A 16,906-nucleotide genomic window follows, 5' to 3' on the forward strand; every position below is an offset into this window, starting at 1 on the left:
TGACAAAATTAAAGTTCATTGATCAGAAACATCATGTAGCACGACATGCAACAATACACCACCGTGTTATATATTTTTTTTATTTCGAAAATTGAGAATTCCGCACAAAACAAAATTCGATAGTAATAATAACAATAATAGAACGAAAATTGTTCACAGCGTGGAGAATTTCAAAATAAACATAGGATCGGACAAACTTGCAAATAATCGAGGGAATTTGAGCGATTGTGATATGGAGTAACGAATTAATAGACTGTCAATTATCAACCGATTTTTTACATTAACATACTACAAAACCTGTTACTTTAACGGAAATACGATTTTAAATCAATTAAAAAGAACTTATACTCAATATTTCCCTTAAGAGTTCACTTGCAAAACACCAAAACACCAAGTTTTTTTTAATAAAGGAGTATTGCAAACGATGGATTTCAGTGTTAATGAAGAAATCAATGGGGTCCGGTTTTCCTGGAATGTGTTCCCACCTACTAAGGCTGATGCCAGTATGAATGTTGTCCCAGTTGGTTGTCTATATACACCATTGGCTGAGTACGAAAATTTACCCATTGCTGAATATAACCCAACAGCTTGCGCTGGTAAGAACTGTAAAAGTATTTTGAACCCTTATTGTCAAATTGACACGGCTAATAAGGCGTGGGTTTGTAACATTTGTTACTCTAGAAATGGCCTTCCAATGAACTACATTAATGTGACCCCAGAAAACAAACCACTGGAGTTACAATACACTACCATGGAATATATCACTAATAAGGCAGTTTTAGTACCACCAATCTTTTTCTTCGTTATTGATATCACTTCCGAACAAGAGAATCTAGATGCCCTAAAGCAATCTATTATTACTTCTTTGACTTTGTTACCACCAAATGCGTTGATTGGGTTAATCACTTACGGTAACGTTGTGCAGTTACATGATTTATCAAGTGAAACAATCGATAGATGTAATGTCTTTAGAGGTGACAGAGAATACCAATTTGAACAGTTAGTTGAGATGTTAACTGGTCAAAAGGCCGGGAATGCTAATTTACAAGGTAATAACATGAAAATCACTCCTACTTCTCTTAATAGATTCTTTTTACCTTTAGAAAATATTGAATTCAAATTAAATCAATTGTTAGAGAATTTGACTCCAGACCAATGGTCCATCCCAGCTGGCCATAGACCAGCTAGAGCAACAGGTTCTGCTATGAATATTGCTACCTTATTGTTACAAGGTTGTTACAAACACACTGCTGCTAGAATCATTCTTTTTGCCTCTGGACCAGGTACTATTGCACCAGGTATGATCGTGACTACTGAATTGAAGGATCCATTAAGATCTCATAATGACATAGATTCTGATCGTGCAGTACATTACAAAAAGGCTTCAAAATTCTATAACCAAATTGCGAATAGGGTTTCGGACAATGGCCACACTGTCGATATCTTTGCCGGTTGTTATGATCAAGTTGGTATGTCTGAAATGCAACAATTGACAGATTCTACTGGTGGTGTTCTGTTATTAACAGATGCCTTCTCCACAGCCATTTTCAAACAATCTTACATTAGATTGTTCTCCACTGACGAAGATGGTTTCTTAAGAATGGCTTTCAATGGTGTTATGTCTGTTAAGACTAGTAAAAATGTGAAAATCCAAGGCCTAATTGGTCATGCAACAGCCATGGAAAAATCTGATACTTCTAACGTCAGCGAAACTGAAATTGGTATTGGTGGTGTTTCTACTTGGAAAATGTCAGCCTTATCTCCAAACCATACATATGCTATTTATTATGATTTCCCAACTACGGCAGCTAACTCTCCTCAAGGTGTTCCAGGTCAACCTGCTACTGCCTATACTCAATTCATTACAGCTTATCAACACTCTTCCGGTACTAATCGTATCAGAGTCACCACTGTCGGTAATGTTGTTATGGGTAATGGTAATCAAGATTATGCCAACTCTTTTGATCAAGAGGCAGCAGCTGTGTTAATGGCCAGAATTGCTGTTTCAAAAGCTGAAGCTGACGATGGTGCAGATGTCATCAGGTGGATTGATAGAACATTGATTAAGTTATGCCAAAGATACGCCAATTATGACAAGGATTTACCAGAAACTTTCACCCTAGTCGATAGTTTCAGACTATATCCTCAATTTACATATTATCTGAGAAGATCTCAATTCCTAAGTGTGTTCAATAATTCTCCTGATGAGACTGCCTTTTATAGACACATTTTTACCAGAGAAGATACTACAAATTCTTTGATTATGATTCAACCAACTTTGACATCATTCTCTATGGAAGAAGATCCACATGCAGTACTATTGGATTCCATCTCAGTTAAGCCAAATACCATTTTGTTATTAGACACTTTCTTCTTCATTTTGATTTATCACGGTGAACAAATTGCTCAATGGAGAAAGGCCGGTTACCAAGATAATCCAGATTATGCTGCTTTCAAGAGTCTTTTGGAAGAACCAAAGGTCGAAGCAGCAGAATTGTTGGTCGATAGATTCCCATTACCAAGATTCATTGATACCGAACATGGTGGTTCCCAAGCTAGATTTTTGCTATCTAAGTTAAACCCATCTGATAGTTATCAAGATAGGAATGCTGCCGCCGGTACACTTGGTACTATTGTTCTAACTGATGATATATCTCTACAAAGCTTTATGCAACATCTAAAACAAGTTACTGTAGGTATTCAAAACTAGCAAAAGGTAAAATACCAAGAAAATCCTAAACAAAGAACTGGATTTACTGCATTTATCAAAGCCTTTTTTTGCTTGAAATAACAAACTTTCTTTATTTTCCAAAAATATACATTGAAAAAACAATAACAATAGTTTTATAAACCATATAAATACACTCCTTTCTCTCTTAATGTCAAATCTACCTACCTTTTTCAACGCTAGGTTTTTTCATTAAAGAAGAAAAAACTACCAATAAATAAAAAGTGTTAATTATGATTAATAATATATATTACGATTACAACACAAATTTATAATTCATATATAGGCATTTCTAATGTTATTCCATCGAACACAATGAAATTATTTAATGGAGATTGTCTTTTCCCAAGAATATTAATGACATCTTGAGCCACAGCGCCACCAATGATAGCTGCCACTGGAGCAAACTCAACATTAGCTTGTTTATAAAATTGTTGAATATATTCATCCTTCAAAGTTGAGGATTGAATACCTAATTTATCACACGTTGAGAGTGTATTCTTGTGCAATTCTTCCACTGAAGATGGAATCTTTGTTAAATATGATATCGTTAAGGGTACAATACTATTAACTCTTTTTACTTGCCTCTTAGTTAGTTTTCCTTCCAGAGTGGCCGTCTGTAACATGTCATCGAAGGGTTTATAACTATTTCTTGTCTTTATGGTCTCAAATATTTTCTTAGGATCATCGTCATCTACTCGAGTATCTACTTCAATAATCGTTCTATTTGAAGAAATCTCACCTGTTAAGGTAGTTCTACCTGTTTTCAATTTTTCTTCTTCTGATACAAACTCTATCAAATCCACAAATATATAAGAAAATAAACCATTTGATCCAGTAACATACAACGAAATATTCAATTTTCTTGAGATTCTATTAAGTTCAGTAATTTGGTCTTTACGTAGTTCAGTTGCTACAATTAAGTCAAACTGTTTGAAAAATAACTCATCTTTATTAGCTAAGGAATCACTATCAACAGTTAGATTTACACGAGGATTCAAATCTTTAATCTTTGGAGAACATACATCCACTTTCAATTTCCCAACATCTTTTTTTTCTAAGAAAAATTGACAACCTAAATCTTCTTCACGAACAATATGATTGTCAAGAACACATAAGTTACCAATCCCACTAAGAACAATATTTTTAGAAATTTCAGTACCTATGGAACCAATGTTGATCAATAGTACTTTAGCAGAACGCATATTAGCTTGTGCAGCCAACCCCCACAGTCTAATTTGTCTATCATATAATGCAATTTCATCGGCAGTTAGTTTACCCGTCTGATTAACTTGTGACATAGCGTAGTTGATCTTTCTTTTAATTTATGGTAATCTTCAAATATATAAGACAAAATACTTCCAATATTACCAAACAATTATTCTAAGCGTTTTAGATATAAATCTAACTTTTCTTACTATTGTAATACTTTTCAAACTATTGATATCAAAATAATAATGAACGTTATTTTGAAATTTTAGGTTAAACAACGGGTTCGATCTCTTTCTCGCATCGTCAAAATTGTAAGAAATGTAAAAATACCAATATATGTATAGTATATATTATACATATATAAGAACAAATGCAATGATGAGGAGAGGCTCTATATGATAGAAAATGAAAACAAAGAAGCAATTCAGAATTCATTGAACCACATATCTGATATAAATGACCTTGAAACTCTTGTTGGATATGGGACTCTTCAAAATATACATATATATATGTATATTTTTTTGTTTTCGAAGTGATTTATACGATCAAGGAACAGGATTACTATTAGATTCTTGGCATAGGGGGAAAATTGATACTACAATTATCCACAGCTGTTCCTAATATCCATCTTTAAAGATTCATCAAATATGTAGCTCTATACGGAGCGGAGTACATCCTAATACAAGTTGCTGTCATTAACAGTGTTCGTTTCTTCTTCTTCCTCTTAATATTTGTTTTCCGTTGTTGTTTTGACTGCGCTCTTTCTTCTCTGCATATTGTAATCTATCTATATACAGTATCCGAAATGGTAATAATATTGTTATTTTGACAATTTCACGATTTTTGCCATATGCAGAATTGAATTGGTTAGTTTACTCTTGAAAAATTAAATAAGCAAGATTCGTATAGATTTACATGACAGTTACTAACTGTATTTTTTTATTAATTAAAGTCTTCTGAAGTTTCATTAATTATAATTACATTATTTTGTCTTCTTTTATTAATCCTGGGAATAACAGATAACATACTTGGAACTAGTATTCTGACAATACACAATTCTACAACAGAATAGAACGATTATTTTAATTGAGAGAAGAAACATAAATACATACATTTAAGTGAAAATAATTTAGGAATTCAAAAGATAAAAAAGACTAAGATATACAAACTTCATTTATTATCAAGTATATTGAAAGATATAGAGTAAAAAGAACCCCAAAACAAAATAACAACATAGTAATAATGGATTTATTGAAAATCCTAGATACTAAACCAGTACCAACAATTGTTGATTCTCAAACGCTAGGTGCATCAGGTAATGTCTCTGGCGATTATTGGTTACCCACGACAATGTGTCTATACCAAAAAGAGTTAACAGATCAAATTGTATCATTACATTATTCGGATATTCTAAGATATTTCGAAACTACCGATTATAAAGCAGATGTTGTTCTAGAGTCGATGAGAACAATGTGTTTAAATAGCGAATATGTGGCAACACATCCATATTTATTAATTGATCATTATATGCCAAAATCATTGATTACTAGAGATATTCCTGCTCATTTAGCTGAAACAAGTGGGAAATTTGTCGTATTAAAAGACTTGGTAAACTTAGTTCAAAAATATGAAACAAATACTGCTATCATATGTAGACCAGGAAGAACAATGGATTTAATAGAGGCATTACTATTAGGTAATAAAGTAAATATTAAAAGGTATGATGGTTCTTCTATTAAATCTAAACAAAAGAAACCAAAGAGCTATGCATGTACATGCCATTTATTCCCATCATCTATTACAAATACAAAAAAATTCCAAATTACTATTTCTGATAAATTTGATATGCTAATATGTGTAGACCCATCCGTTGACACAGATGCTTCCCATATCCAAAAGATTTTGAAACATTCTAGATCTGGTAAAGGTTCTGATGCAAAAGCTCCCATTGTGAGATTAATCAGTATCAATTCTGTCGATCATTGTAACATTTATTTTAGTAAGAGCTACCCTAAGGACTCAACCGAACTATTATCAAAAATAACAGCAGGTGTTGTAGTACTAAGAGATAGAGTCGGGACGTTGCCTCCAGATCTGAGACCTATATACTCTCAACATCTAAACTATCTTGTGGAATGGTTAGAAGATTCAAATTTACCTTGGCCACTACCTGATGTATATCCAATTAAAAAATATAATCCAATGGATGTCGAACGTTCATTACTTAGTGAGGTTAAATTTAATCAAGTGGAAGATTTAGATGCGATTTTTAATTCAAACTTGAAGAAACGGAGTAGACATAAGGACCGTAATGGAGACGGAGCTTATAATCATAAGAATAAATCTTATTATAATTTAAAGAGGTTAAAAAATGATTATTCGACTAATCCAACCAAACAAGGTATGAAACAACTCACAGGCATTACTACTGGTGGAGGGGAGGATTCTATTAACTATCATTTGGTAAGTGGTATATTGACACACAAATTGATTCAATCTATTGGCCAAGTATATTATGATATCGAGAGACAAGTAGATGATTTGAAGGATTATCAAAATATGAATAAAATCGAAGATGACCATGTTACCTTCTATACCAAAGAATGTGATTCAATAAATATAATATTTCAAGATTTCAATAAATTAATTGAAAAATTTAACGAAGATTCAAAGAAGTTAGAATTATCTAACAATAGAAATTTTGAAGTAGTCCAACAAATGGAGACCAAGTATACAACATCAGTAACCAATTTTGAATGCAAAAATGATTTAGATAAAAAATTGAAAGATTTCATCATGGAGAAGAAAACTGTATTGGAAGAACTAGAAAGGGAAGAAGGACAAAAAGAGTCTAGGTTGAAAGAAAAAGAATATATGACATTAGAAATCAAAAGAGCTAACGAAGCTATTACTACATCCACTGACGAAATAAATAAACTGAAGACTGAATCGGAAAATATTGAAAATACTATTCGTGCTAAATTTGAAAGAGATTCTATGACACAAATAAATGTAAATATAAGAATCGACAACTTAAAGGAAGAGTTAAAGAACGAGGAGAAACAACATGATCAATTAGAAACCCAACTCTCTAATTTAATAGAAAAGTTACATCAAGTACCAACTTCAAGAGTACGGGTTACAAATACCACAAAAAACAAAGGAAGACGAAAATAAACTTTCCTCATTTTGAAGTTCATCTTTTTTCATTTATTTATTTTGTATGTAATATATATACCACATTATGTAAATCGAAAGAAGAACAACTATGCATGATTTTCCCATAATTTAACAGAACGGTCCCAACCACCACTGACTATATACTTTCCATCCTTAGATATATTTGCTGTTAGAACTTTATCTGCATGGCCCACTAGAGTGTTGATTTTCGCCCAGTTATCGGCAGAGTAAATATTAATAGTTTTATCGTAACCACAGGAGATCAAAAAAGGTGCCTCATCGTGGGTGACACTTATATCAGTAACAATGTTTTTATGAGCCAAGATCTCACTGGCTTTTTTTGTATTTCTAATGTCCCATATATTGATTAAACCATCTCCACCTCCAGTAGCCACTTGGTAAGCGTTTGGGCACCACTGTACTGAATATACAGGTTTTGTGTGTCCCTTTAATTCCATAATTGATTTCCCAGCTCTTACGTCCCACACAAGTCCTATATTATCTAACCCGCCAGAGCATAAGAGTGATCCATCATTTTGAAAATCTATGCTATAAACCTCTTTATTATGACCTTCTTGTAATAATAATTCTGAACCAGTTTCTACGTCCCATAATCTCCAGGTATTATCAAATGATGCACTAGCAATATAATTATCTGTTGGATGAAATTTAACATGGGCTACTCTCCCTTCGTGTCCCTTCAATGTAAAAAGTTCCTTTAGACTATTGCAAGATTCGTTAAACTCATGAAGTCTAACAGTTGAGTCTTCAGAACCACTAACTAATAAGTTTCCCCTTCTATTCCAATCTAATCCTCCAATTTTCCCTCTAGCTTCTTCTTCAATATTTACTATTCTTTCTAAGGTTTTTACATGTTGAATAACTATATCCCCACCCCAACTCCCTGCTGCAAAATATTTTGATTTGGCTGAAATTGATACTCGAGATATAGGTCTTTTCGAGATGACTTGCGACCCTTCTAATTCAAAATGCTGAGCGACTTTAATTCGTTCTCTTCGGCTTTTAATCATACTAGATTGTGTATTAGTAATAGTGAATTGTTTTTCATTCCTAATTCTCTTCCTGGCTCTTTCAATCGAATCCTTAACCAGAAACCTCCTTACTGAAAGTAACTGGCTACTTGCAGGTGTGTAAAATTCATCTTCATCGCTCTGGTTTTCCTGATCTTCGACATCTGATAGAGAACCGTCGTTTGTCGTAGTTCCATTTTCAGATGTACAGTTCAAGTATAATTCAGATTTATAATATTTCTTTAAGCTATCTCTATTAACAAATAGAATAGTTGCCAATCTCTTCCTTCTCTCCTCCACTGTCTCTTCACGTAGCATGGTTGGTTCTTCAATTAATTCCAGTATCCGTATCACATCACTGTCTTTCTTCGGAGCTATTTTCAAGTAGTTTCGTTTCTTCTCTTCTAATTTATCTAGTGTCTCTTGAACTGTCTCATTAGTAGTTTGGTCTTTCTTATGAGAATTATCAACTGGCAAATCCTCAAACGATATTCCCTCTGTAACCATAGTGGAAGATTTTATAATATCTGAATTGGATTATAAATATGGTATAATATTGTAGTCATACATGGAGTAATATGCAAATTTCTTGGCGTTGAGCGGTTCTTATAGTGAATTGGTAATATTTTTCATTTTTAAAAATTGCCTTAGTTGAATTGCCATTTCTTTAGAGAGTCCAATTTAGAGAAAATATTTAAGAAGACATTTAGAGGAGTATATCACGAGATCTGTAATATCATCGCACAGATACATCGATACCTGTATAATAAACGCCATATCATATTACATAATGTCTGATTTAACATTATTGAAAGAAAAACACATAAATTACATCGAAGCATTAGATAAAAAGAAAGATGACTACGAATATTGGCTATCCGAACATCTACGTTTGAATGGTGTCTATTGGGGGTTAACAGCTCTTTGTATTCTGGATGCTAAACATGCATTTACTAGAGAATCGGTTATAGAATTTGTTATGAATTGCTGGGATCCTAGAAGTGGTGGATTTGGTCCCTTCCCTCGTCACGATTCTCATTTATTGAGTACGTTGTCAGCGGTACAAATTTTAGCTACATATGATAGTTTGGCCATTTTAGAGGAGACCAATAAACTAGAAGACTGTACTAAGTTTATAATCAGTAATCAATTGCCTGATGGTAGCTTTCAAGGTGATAGATTTGGGGAAGTTGATACGAGATTTGTTTACACAGCTCTTAACGCATTGTCAATTTTAGGGAAACTATCTCCAGAAATAGTAGATCCTGCTGTAGACTTTATCCTAAAATGCTATAACTTTGATGGCGGATTTGGATTGTGCCCAGGTGCTGAGAGTCATGCAGCACAGGCGTTTACTTGTCTAGGTGCCTTAAAAATTGCTAATAAGCTTGATGCTTTAACACCAAAACAGATAGAGGAGACAGGCTGGTGGTTATCAGAAAGACAAACTCCAGGTGGTGGATTAAATGGTAGACCTAGTAAATTACCTGATGTTTGTTATAGTTGGTGGGTATTATCTTCACTTTCTATAATTGGGAAATTAGACTGGATTGATTATAAAGGTTTAAGGAATTTTATATTAGAAGCTCAAGATAAAATAAAAGGTGGGATTAGTGACAGACCCGATAATGAAGTAGATGTTTATCATACCGTATTTGGTTTAGCTGGTTTAAGTCTGATGGGATTTTATGATTTAGTACCGATCGATCCAACTTATTGTATGCCCACTTCTGTAACTAAAACTTTTAAGAAATACCCCTATGAATTAAATAACCAATGATAAACAGAATTAGATGTCATTTTGCATATATATAATTCAAGAAGTTCAAGAAAATAATCATTATAAAACGTTTGCCATTTATACACTATTATATAAAATTAATTAATATGACTTTGAAAACATGCTATATTTGTGGTAATTCTAAAAGTAAACCTCTTCTTGTGTAGCCCTCTTCAATGATGGTGTGTATTCCAAGTATCTTGCACATCTTTTTAATAAAAATTTACCAGGATTTAAAGTCTTACAACCGTTGTACGTAACGTCAAACCGAGGGGCAGATGTATCACAGACAATTAAGATCGATGGAATAGGATACATAGTTAAAGAGTGATCCAAATCCCAGACAACTGGACGAATTGTCGTTAAAAATGGTGAAAGGTTTCCTTGATCAAGTAATGTCTTCACATATTTTCTTGATTGTTCTATCTCGGTAGGTAGTTGATGAGTATCCTTAATTAATTGATGAATGATAGTGGAATCGTTAATAGAGACATCTTCAAGCTGTCTTTCCAATTCATCTACATTTTCTTCTTTTTGTTCTTCAACCATTGGAAATATGACACTATGTCTCTTAAATCTATCGTCTAAGTCATCCCTTATGGTTATTATTTCTTGTGACATATATGCAATTCTTAATGGATTAGAACCCCAAACAACATTTTTACAGACTCTATTCATCTTTTGTTGAAAGTCTGTTGGTATAGGCCTTTGTGGAAAAAGATTGGCGCTACCCAGCGAACTAGTAGAACTCCAAGGGTCATTAACACCTGGAATAAACACAAACGTCGTTTCTTCTATCAAGTTTTTAAACTCGGACAATAATAATGCAAGGGTATCAAAGTTGTTTTTATATTGAGTTGTCGAACTAATCATCTTACTTGTCATTGACGAATAGACAGGTACTGTTGAAAAGGACCCATATAATAAGATCATTGTAGGTGGATCATCATTAATTTTGGTAAATACTTTCCTTAATGCATCCATAGTTTCCATTTGATTTAAGAATATATCACCACCAAGGATTATATATCTATGATATGCAAGGTCCTGCTCAAGATAATGTAACCTAATCTTTAAATCTCTACTTAATCTTGAGATATAATTTGGATTTGATAAGCCATTAATACCTAACAAATCAATATTACCGATGGATTCCATAGTAGTTTCTCTTCTTTCGCCAGGTGGTTGTGTCATAGATGTCACATGAAATTTGTTACCTACTGTAAAATATATACCTTCTGCTAATACAATACAACCAGGCACATAGTAGAGACCCTCTGTAGGAATAGCCTGTGAAATGTCAATTTCTGTAATGCCAGAAGGATCTTCAATGGTCCAATTCCCTTTTGAATTTTTTCTTAAGAGTCCCAAAATCAAGAAATTTTGACCATCTCTACCAAGTAAATTTTTAACAGGAGTTATAGACATAGATGAACCTGTCGAACTTGAAGGTCGGAAACCAGGTGTCAATTCTTTCTTTAAGGACATCATGGATGAAAGAGGGTTGTAAGCATCTGTGCTTTGGAAGGCCTCATTACGCATTATCCTATCTCTCACTAAGTAATATCGTGTAGAAAACATTCTAGTATTAGCGTTTACAGTGGGAAGTTTCAATTTGAAATTTTGTGGCGAATTTGTTCTATTTGATGGTGTGAAAATAAAATGCATCTTTAATGGATCATAAGAGAATTTTTGTAATTCTGTAGCATTAATAAACTTGAAATAGTCTCTCCAATTAAGTTCTTCCTTCGAGCCTTCTAAATTTGAGAGACTGGTTTGGTTATTATTTAATAACGGATATGAGGGATCAGCATCACCCATAGGTATATCATCTAAATCAGTGATATTATCCTGAGATAAATCAGGGATTACCATTGATGTGTTTGCTATCATAGATGATTCCATATCTTCATCGTTTTCATTCTCGTTAGGTAATGTATCAATTGGTTCAGGCGATTGATATATATGATTTTGTTCGATGTCTGAAGAATTGGATCCTGATGAGTTTATGGGTACCTCTGGGGACTTCTTTTTAGATAATTCTTGTTCATTATTATTTTTATTGTTGGAATTTAAATATTTGTCTAAATTATTCTTGTTATTATTATTCGAATTCTCAAATTCTCTATTTCTTGTAATTGTATTAATATTTCGAGACAATATTTTTTGCCTCTCTTGGATTTCATTGATAACCTGCTGAACCCCTTGGCCATCCACAAAGAGACCTCTTTCCTGTTGTTTCCATACAGTGGCAAAATTCTCAAGAAACTTTATCGTCTCTGGATTCTTCTTCCAATCGATGCCGAAGTTCTGTCCTATGAATTGAGCCAATGCAGCTAACCCATCAGATTTTATACTTAGACCATATTTTTTCGATAACGTACGATATGCCAGTGGTCTCAGATGTGCAGGTTGTATCTGGACTGGTAATGATTGACTAGTATGGAACATATGTACGTAGTTCAATTCGATATTTATGAGTGCGTTAATATAATCCTAAATTGTCTTAAAATATTCAGTGTAGATTATGTATGATCTCTGTTGAAACTAATAATAATAAAATAAATGCTTCTAAATGCAGTCTATCATATACTTATCTTCTGATAACGTAATATTATGACTCCATCAGCTTAATATTAGTAAAAAAAACCCTCTTTAAAACTAGATAGAAAAGCCTATTCAACTTAAAAAATGTCATCGAGACGTACTATATGGAATATTTGGCGTTTACGCGTTTGGCATTACTTCCAGCAGGCAGATCGAAATTTTTCAGTTTTTTTCTTTTTGGACAAAGAGCGAAACTGAAAGAGAAGAAGGGAGATCAAACAATAAAAAATAAAAAATAAACAAAATAAACAAGGTGAAATCAGAATTGGAACTACGTTCAACTAGGGAGAATGGGGCTTGAATTATTTATTGCCACCATAAAGATCTGAAAATAAATAGATCAACAGAATCAAGTACATTTAGAAGAAAGTATCTGTCCAGAGTTGTATATATAAGATACAACTACTTGTCTTTTGGTAATGGCATTGACAAGGGGTAAACGATTGCAAAGTGCAAACACCAGTAGAGCAGAACAAAGTATTATAGCCGATCGATCAGGAACTGACCAAACTCAGGACGTAAGCATGGACGTTGGTAATAGCAACATCGAGATTTCTGAATCCGGAATACATCCAATCGACACATCAGAAGTCGGTAATAGCTATTTGACAGGAACGAGTTCTAACAGTGGGATGTACGGTGAAAAAGGCGATTCAACTAGAAAACGTGGTAGGAATCAGGATTCGTATGATGAAAGTTACAGTTATATTGACAGTACTACAGATTCAATCGAACCTGATTTTAGTCAAAACATGAAGAACAACAGAGTACGTAGAAATCATGGAAGATTTCATTCATTATACAATTCTATTAAATCATTTTTCTTTACGTCAACCGAACCAAATCTGTCAATGAAGAGAAAATTAAGAAAGAAACGTAAATACTACTCTAAGGATCCTCAAAGTAGACATCTACATTCTCCAAAAAGTTTGAGACGTAGATCAGAAAATAATGTGTCTGGTATGAGAGATAAGAAATCAATGAGAGATCAAGTACTTCAAAGAGAGAGACAAAATAGAAACATGATCCAATCAGGTAATTTTGTTTCTCCGCCAGATGTGCAAAGGCGATTGACTTTAACTAATGATTCTTTGTCGAGTAAAGTTAATTTATTACAAAGACAATTAAATGCTGTAAGTGAGGATTTAAAATTTGCCAAAGAGAAGAACGCATTATTTGAGAAATTATTGGATGACGCTAATGTCGATAGATCATATGTCAAGTCTAGAAGAGATATACGAAACCTGGAGAAACGTAACATCAAACCGCAGGATGAATTGCCTCCATCACCTGAAAGAAAGGTAAATCCTTTAGTCACATCAAGTCCAATTCACAGAGTATCAACTGACCATACAGAAAGTAGAAACTTGAAATTAGCTCCTCCAAAGATTAATTTTTACAGCAAATACCCGACCATTCCTCGAACCGAATCTTTAGTCATGGGTGCAAACCTTGATCTAGGGCCAGATCATATCACAGACAATACTGAAAACAATAACGAGCCAGCCTAATAACCTTTTAATACATAATATCCATATACAATTAAATACATAAACAACATTATCAGCTACTATCAAAATAGGCAATGTATCCATGATGATACTTCTATTTTGTTTTCATCCATTGTTTAAACTGTTCGGTCTTATGACTATAAATTACCCTACATTGCTTCGCAAATTGAAAAATTGTTCGAACTTTGCGGGTCATACGATATCCAAAAATTTTAGTAGTAAAGAACCATTTTGACATCAAAATTGAGGATTTCAATAAGTGTGAAATGCTTTCGAAGAAAGGAGGTATTCAGGGTTAAGCTTTGATTTTTTTAAGAGAAGAACTATAATTGATAAAAGAAATATATATATATATATATATTTATCTCAATAAGACCAAAAATAAGGACCCTTTTTTTGTTCTTTATATGGTATCCGGACTTCTTTTAAAATAATATCATTATTAATCACCACTTTCTCTTTAATTTCAAGATATAGGGTATTTTCACATAATTAACCTCATAATTGAAACCTATTAATAGAGTATAACACCTGAACAAATGAGCACTGGTGATTTTCTTGCAAAAGGTATAGACTTGGTTCAAAAAGCTATTGATTTAGATAGTAATACAAAGTACGAAGAAGCGTATACAGCATATTATAATGGTTTGGATTATTTGATGTTAGCCCTTAAATATGAAAAGAATCCTAAATCTAAGGATCTTATAAGAGCTAAATTTAGTGAATACTTGAACCGTGCTGAACAATTGAAGGAACATTTGGAAAAGGAATCACAAAATAGTATCGGCAGTGGTAGTAGTATTAACAATGGAGATAAAAGTCATGACAGCTCTACAGGGAAAAAAATTTCAAATAATAATGACGAAGAAGCTGAAGATAGTAAAAAACTACGAGGTGCATTAGCAGGAGCCATTTTGAGTGAAAAGCCAAACGTTAAATGGGAAGATGTTGCAGGTTTAGAAGGTGCCAAGGAGGCTCTAAAGGAAGCTGTTATTTTACCAGTAAAATTCCCACATTTATTTAAAGGTAATCGTAAACCAACATCAGGTATTTTATTATATGGTCCTCCTGGTACAGGTAAATCTTATTTGGCTAAAGCAGTTGCCACAGAAGCAAATTCCACCTTTTTCAGTGTGAGTTCTAGTGATTTAGTCTCAAAATGGATGGGTGAATCTGAAAAATTAGTGAAACAATTATTTACCATGGCTAGAGAAAACAAACCATCGATTATTTTCATTGATGAAGTTGATGCCCTTACGGGGCAGAGAGGTGAAGGTGAAAGTGAAGCCAGTCGAAGAATCAAGACAGAATTATTGGTTCAAATGAATGGTGTTGGGAACGATGCTCAAGGTGTTCTCGTGTTGGGTGCCACAAATATCCCATGGCAATTGGATAGTGCTATTAGAAGAAGATTCGAAAAGAGAATATATATTCCATTACCAGATGTTGCAGCAAGGACAAAAATGTTTGAAATTAACGTTGGTGATACTCCATGTAGTCTAAGTAAGGATGATTATAGATCGTTAGGTCAAATGACTGATGGTTATTCTGGTAGTGATATTGCAGTGGCTGTAAAAGATGCCTTAATGCAACCTATAAGAAAGATCCAAAGTGCAACCCACTTTAAAAATGTTTCTGAAGATTCTGATACTAAATTATATACACCTTGCTCCCCTGGAGATCCAGAGGCAGAAGAATTGAGTTGGATAAGTATAGAGGCTGATGAATTAAAAGAACCAGAATTGACAATTAAAGATTTCTTAAAGGCAATTAAAACTACCAGGCCTACTGTTAATGATGAGGACTTGCGTAAACAGGAAGAATTCACTTCAGACTTTGGTCAAGAAGGTAATTGAGAATTCTAATATTAAACTTTTAAAGTAATGTAATTGTAACATATAAATAGAAAACGTACAGCAAAAATATTGCGGTCCCTTCATTATACACTATAAGCATATTATCAAAACGCATATATTTTGTCTAATGAATTAATTTTAACGATACATAATATGTATTATATACAATCGGTATATGACACAAAATATTACAAGAGATATAATATTATCACCAAACTGGTAAATGCACATGTGGTTATATATCTTGAAACAATCATAAAAAACAACTTATCAAAATATATATTTCACTTATATATATTTGTATTATTTTCATTGTCTGTAACTTTTGCACTTTCAATCTTCACCTTAACAATGACGGTTTTATCACTATCAATAAACACTTTTGCATCTGGGTTAGTCTTCAATAAAATATCTTTATAGTAGAGTGACTCCTCACTACCAGGATCGATTGGCATAGCCTCACCTCTAATGGTAGCACTCATTTCATTTAGTTCTGCTTGATTTAATTGTTGTAAAAGGTTCAATAATTTACTTGGATGTTGTGGAGCCGAGGCAGTAGCCGAAGGGGTAGATTCTTTTTCTTGCATTGGTGTACCAGAACGAGATAAACTATTCTTTTTAACAGAAAGGTTGTTGGCTGTAACCCAGTCATGGAACAATAAGGATACCGTTGGATTACTTAAAATATTGATATATTTTTCAGTGTTATTGAACGTTGCAAAAATGATAAAACAATCCTTTTGATCAGGTGAACTCCTAAAAGTCTTATCTGCAGGGATGTATGTATAGTTCATTAATGACACAGATGGGACACAATCTGTTGAAGCAGTAGCCAGGTGGACATATTTAGATGTTTTAATAAGGTTTATTAAATGGTTTGGGAATTTTTCAGTACAGGACATTTTGCATATATTTGTAATGTAGTCAACTTTTTTGAAGATAATCTTATGAATACCGCCAAAATATATTAAAGAATAACGATATTCTAACCTTCCCCCTCT

General features: G+C 33.3%; 9 protein-coding genes across 9 annotated transcripts; 5 read left to right on the forward strand and 4 right to left on the reverse strand.

Annotated features, from left to right (window-relative positions):
• Positions 1 to 424: 424 nt before the first annotated feature.
• SEC23 (GTPase-activating protein SEC23) lies at positions 425 to 2,710 on the forward strand (the record flags this gene model as incomplete). Its single annotated transcript, XM_041549823.1, has 1 exon — positions 425 to 2,710. The coding sequence occupies one exon, from the start codon at positions 425 to 427 to the stop codon at positions 2,708 to 2,710; it is 2,286 nt and encodes a 761-aa protein (XP_041405757.1).
• A 287-nt stretch (positions 2,711 to 2,997) lies between these two features.
• AOS1 (E1 ubiquitin-activating protein AOS1) lies at positions 2,998 to 4,029 on the reverse strand (the record flags this gene model as incomplete). The annotated part of the gene is made up of 1 exon (XM_041549824.1): positions 2,998 to 4,029. One exon carries the CDS (start codon positions 4,027 to 4,029, stop codon positions 2,998 to 3,000), a length of 1,032 nt encoding a protein of 343 aa, XP_041405758.1.
• A 1,153-nt stretch (positions 4,030 to 5,182) lies between these two features.
• Positions 5,183 to 7,117, forward strand: HDA3 (Hda3p; the record flags this gene model as incomplete). Its single annotated transcript, XM_041549825.1, has 1 exon — positions 5,183 to 7,117. The coding sequence occupies one exon, from the start codon at positions 5,183 to 5,185 to the stop codon at positions 7,115 to 7,117; it is 1,935 nt and encodes a 644-aa protein (XP_041405759.1).
• Positions 7,118 to 7,206: 89 nt separating this feature from the next.
• PRP4 (U4/U6-U5 snRNP complex subunit PRP4) lies at positions 7,207 to 8,658 on the reverse strand (the record flags this gene model as incomplete). Its single annotated transcript, XM_041549826.1, has 1 exon — positions 7,207 to 8,658. One exon carries the CDS (start codon positions 8,656 to 8,658, stop codon positions 7,207 to 7,209), a length of 1,452 nt encoding a protein of 483 aa, XP_041405760.1.
• A 283-nt stretch (positions 8,659 to 8,941) lies between these two features.
• BET2 (Rab geranylgeranyltransferase BET2) lies at positions 8,942 to 9,931 on the forward strand (the record flags this gene model as incomplete). Its single annotated transcript, XM_041549827.1, has 1 exon — positions 8,942 to 9,931. The coding sequence occupies one exon, from the start codon at positions 8,942 to 8,944 to the stop codon at positions 9,929 to 9,931; it is 990 nt and encodes a 329-aa protein (XP_041405761.1).
• A 141-nt stretch (positions 9,932 to 10,072) lies between these two features.
• Positions 10,073 to 12,382, reverse strand: DPB2 (DNA polymerase epsilon noncatalytic subunit; the record flags this gene model as incomplete). Its single annotated transcript, XM_041549828.1, has 1 exon — positions 10,073 to 12,382. The coding sequence occupies one exon, from the start codon at positions 12,380 to 12,382 to the stop codon at positions 10,073 to 10,075; it is 2,310 nt and encodes a 769-aa protein (XP_041405762.1).
• A 575-nt stretch (positions 12,383 to 12,957) lies between these two features.
• On the forward strand, positions 12,958 to 14,049 carry CSA1 (Csa1p; the record flags this gene model as incomplete). Its single annotated transcript, XM_041549829.1, has 1 exon — positions 12,958 to 14,049. The coding sequence occupies one exon, from the start codon at positions 12,958 to 12,960 to the stop codon at positions 14,047 to 14,049; it is 1,092 nt and encodes a 363-aa protein (XP_041405763.1).
• Positions 14,050 to 14,588: 539 nt separating this feature from the next.
• Positions 14,589 to 15,905, forward strand: VPS4 (AAA family ATPase VPS4; the record flags this gene model as incomplete). Its single annotated transcript, XM_041549830.1, has 1 exon — positions 14,589 to 15,905. The coding sequence occupies one exon, from the start codon at positions 14,589 to 14,591 to the stop codon at positions 15,903 to 15,905; it is 1,317 nt and encodes a 438-aa protein (XP_041405764.1).
• Positions 15,906 to 16,189: 284 nt separating this feature from the next.
• KABA2_03S08382 (pyridoxal 5'-phosphate synthase) lies at positions 16,190 to 16,807 on the reverse strand (the record flags this gene model as incomplete). The annotated part of the gene is made up of 1 exon (XM_041549831.1): positions 16,190 to 16,807. One exon carries the CDS (start codon positions 16,805 to 16,807, stop codon positions 16,190 to 16,192), a length of 618 nt encoding a protein of 205 aa, XP_041405765.1.
• Positions 16,808 to 16,906: the final 99 nt, after the last annotated feature.

This window comes from Maudiozyma barnettii (genome assembly GCF_903064755.1).
Source record: "Maudiozyma barnettii strain CLIB 1767 genome assembly, contig: KABA2_03, whole genome shotgun sequence".
Classification (NCBI taxonomy): domain Eukaryota; kingdom Fungi; phylum Ascomycota; class Saccharomycetes; order Saccharomycetales; family Saccharomycetaceae; genus Maudiozyma; species Maudiozyma barnettii.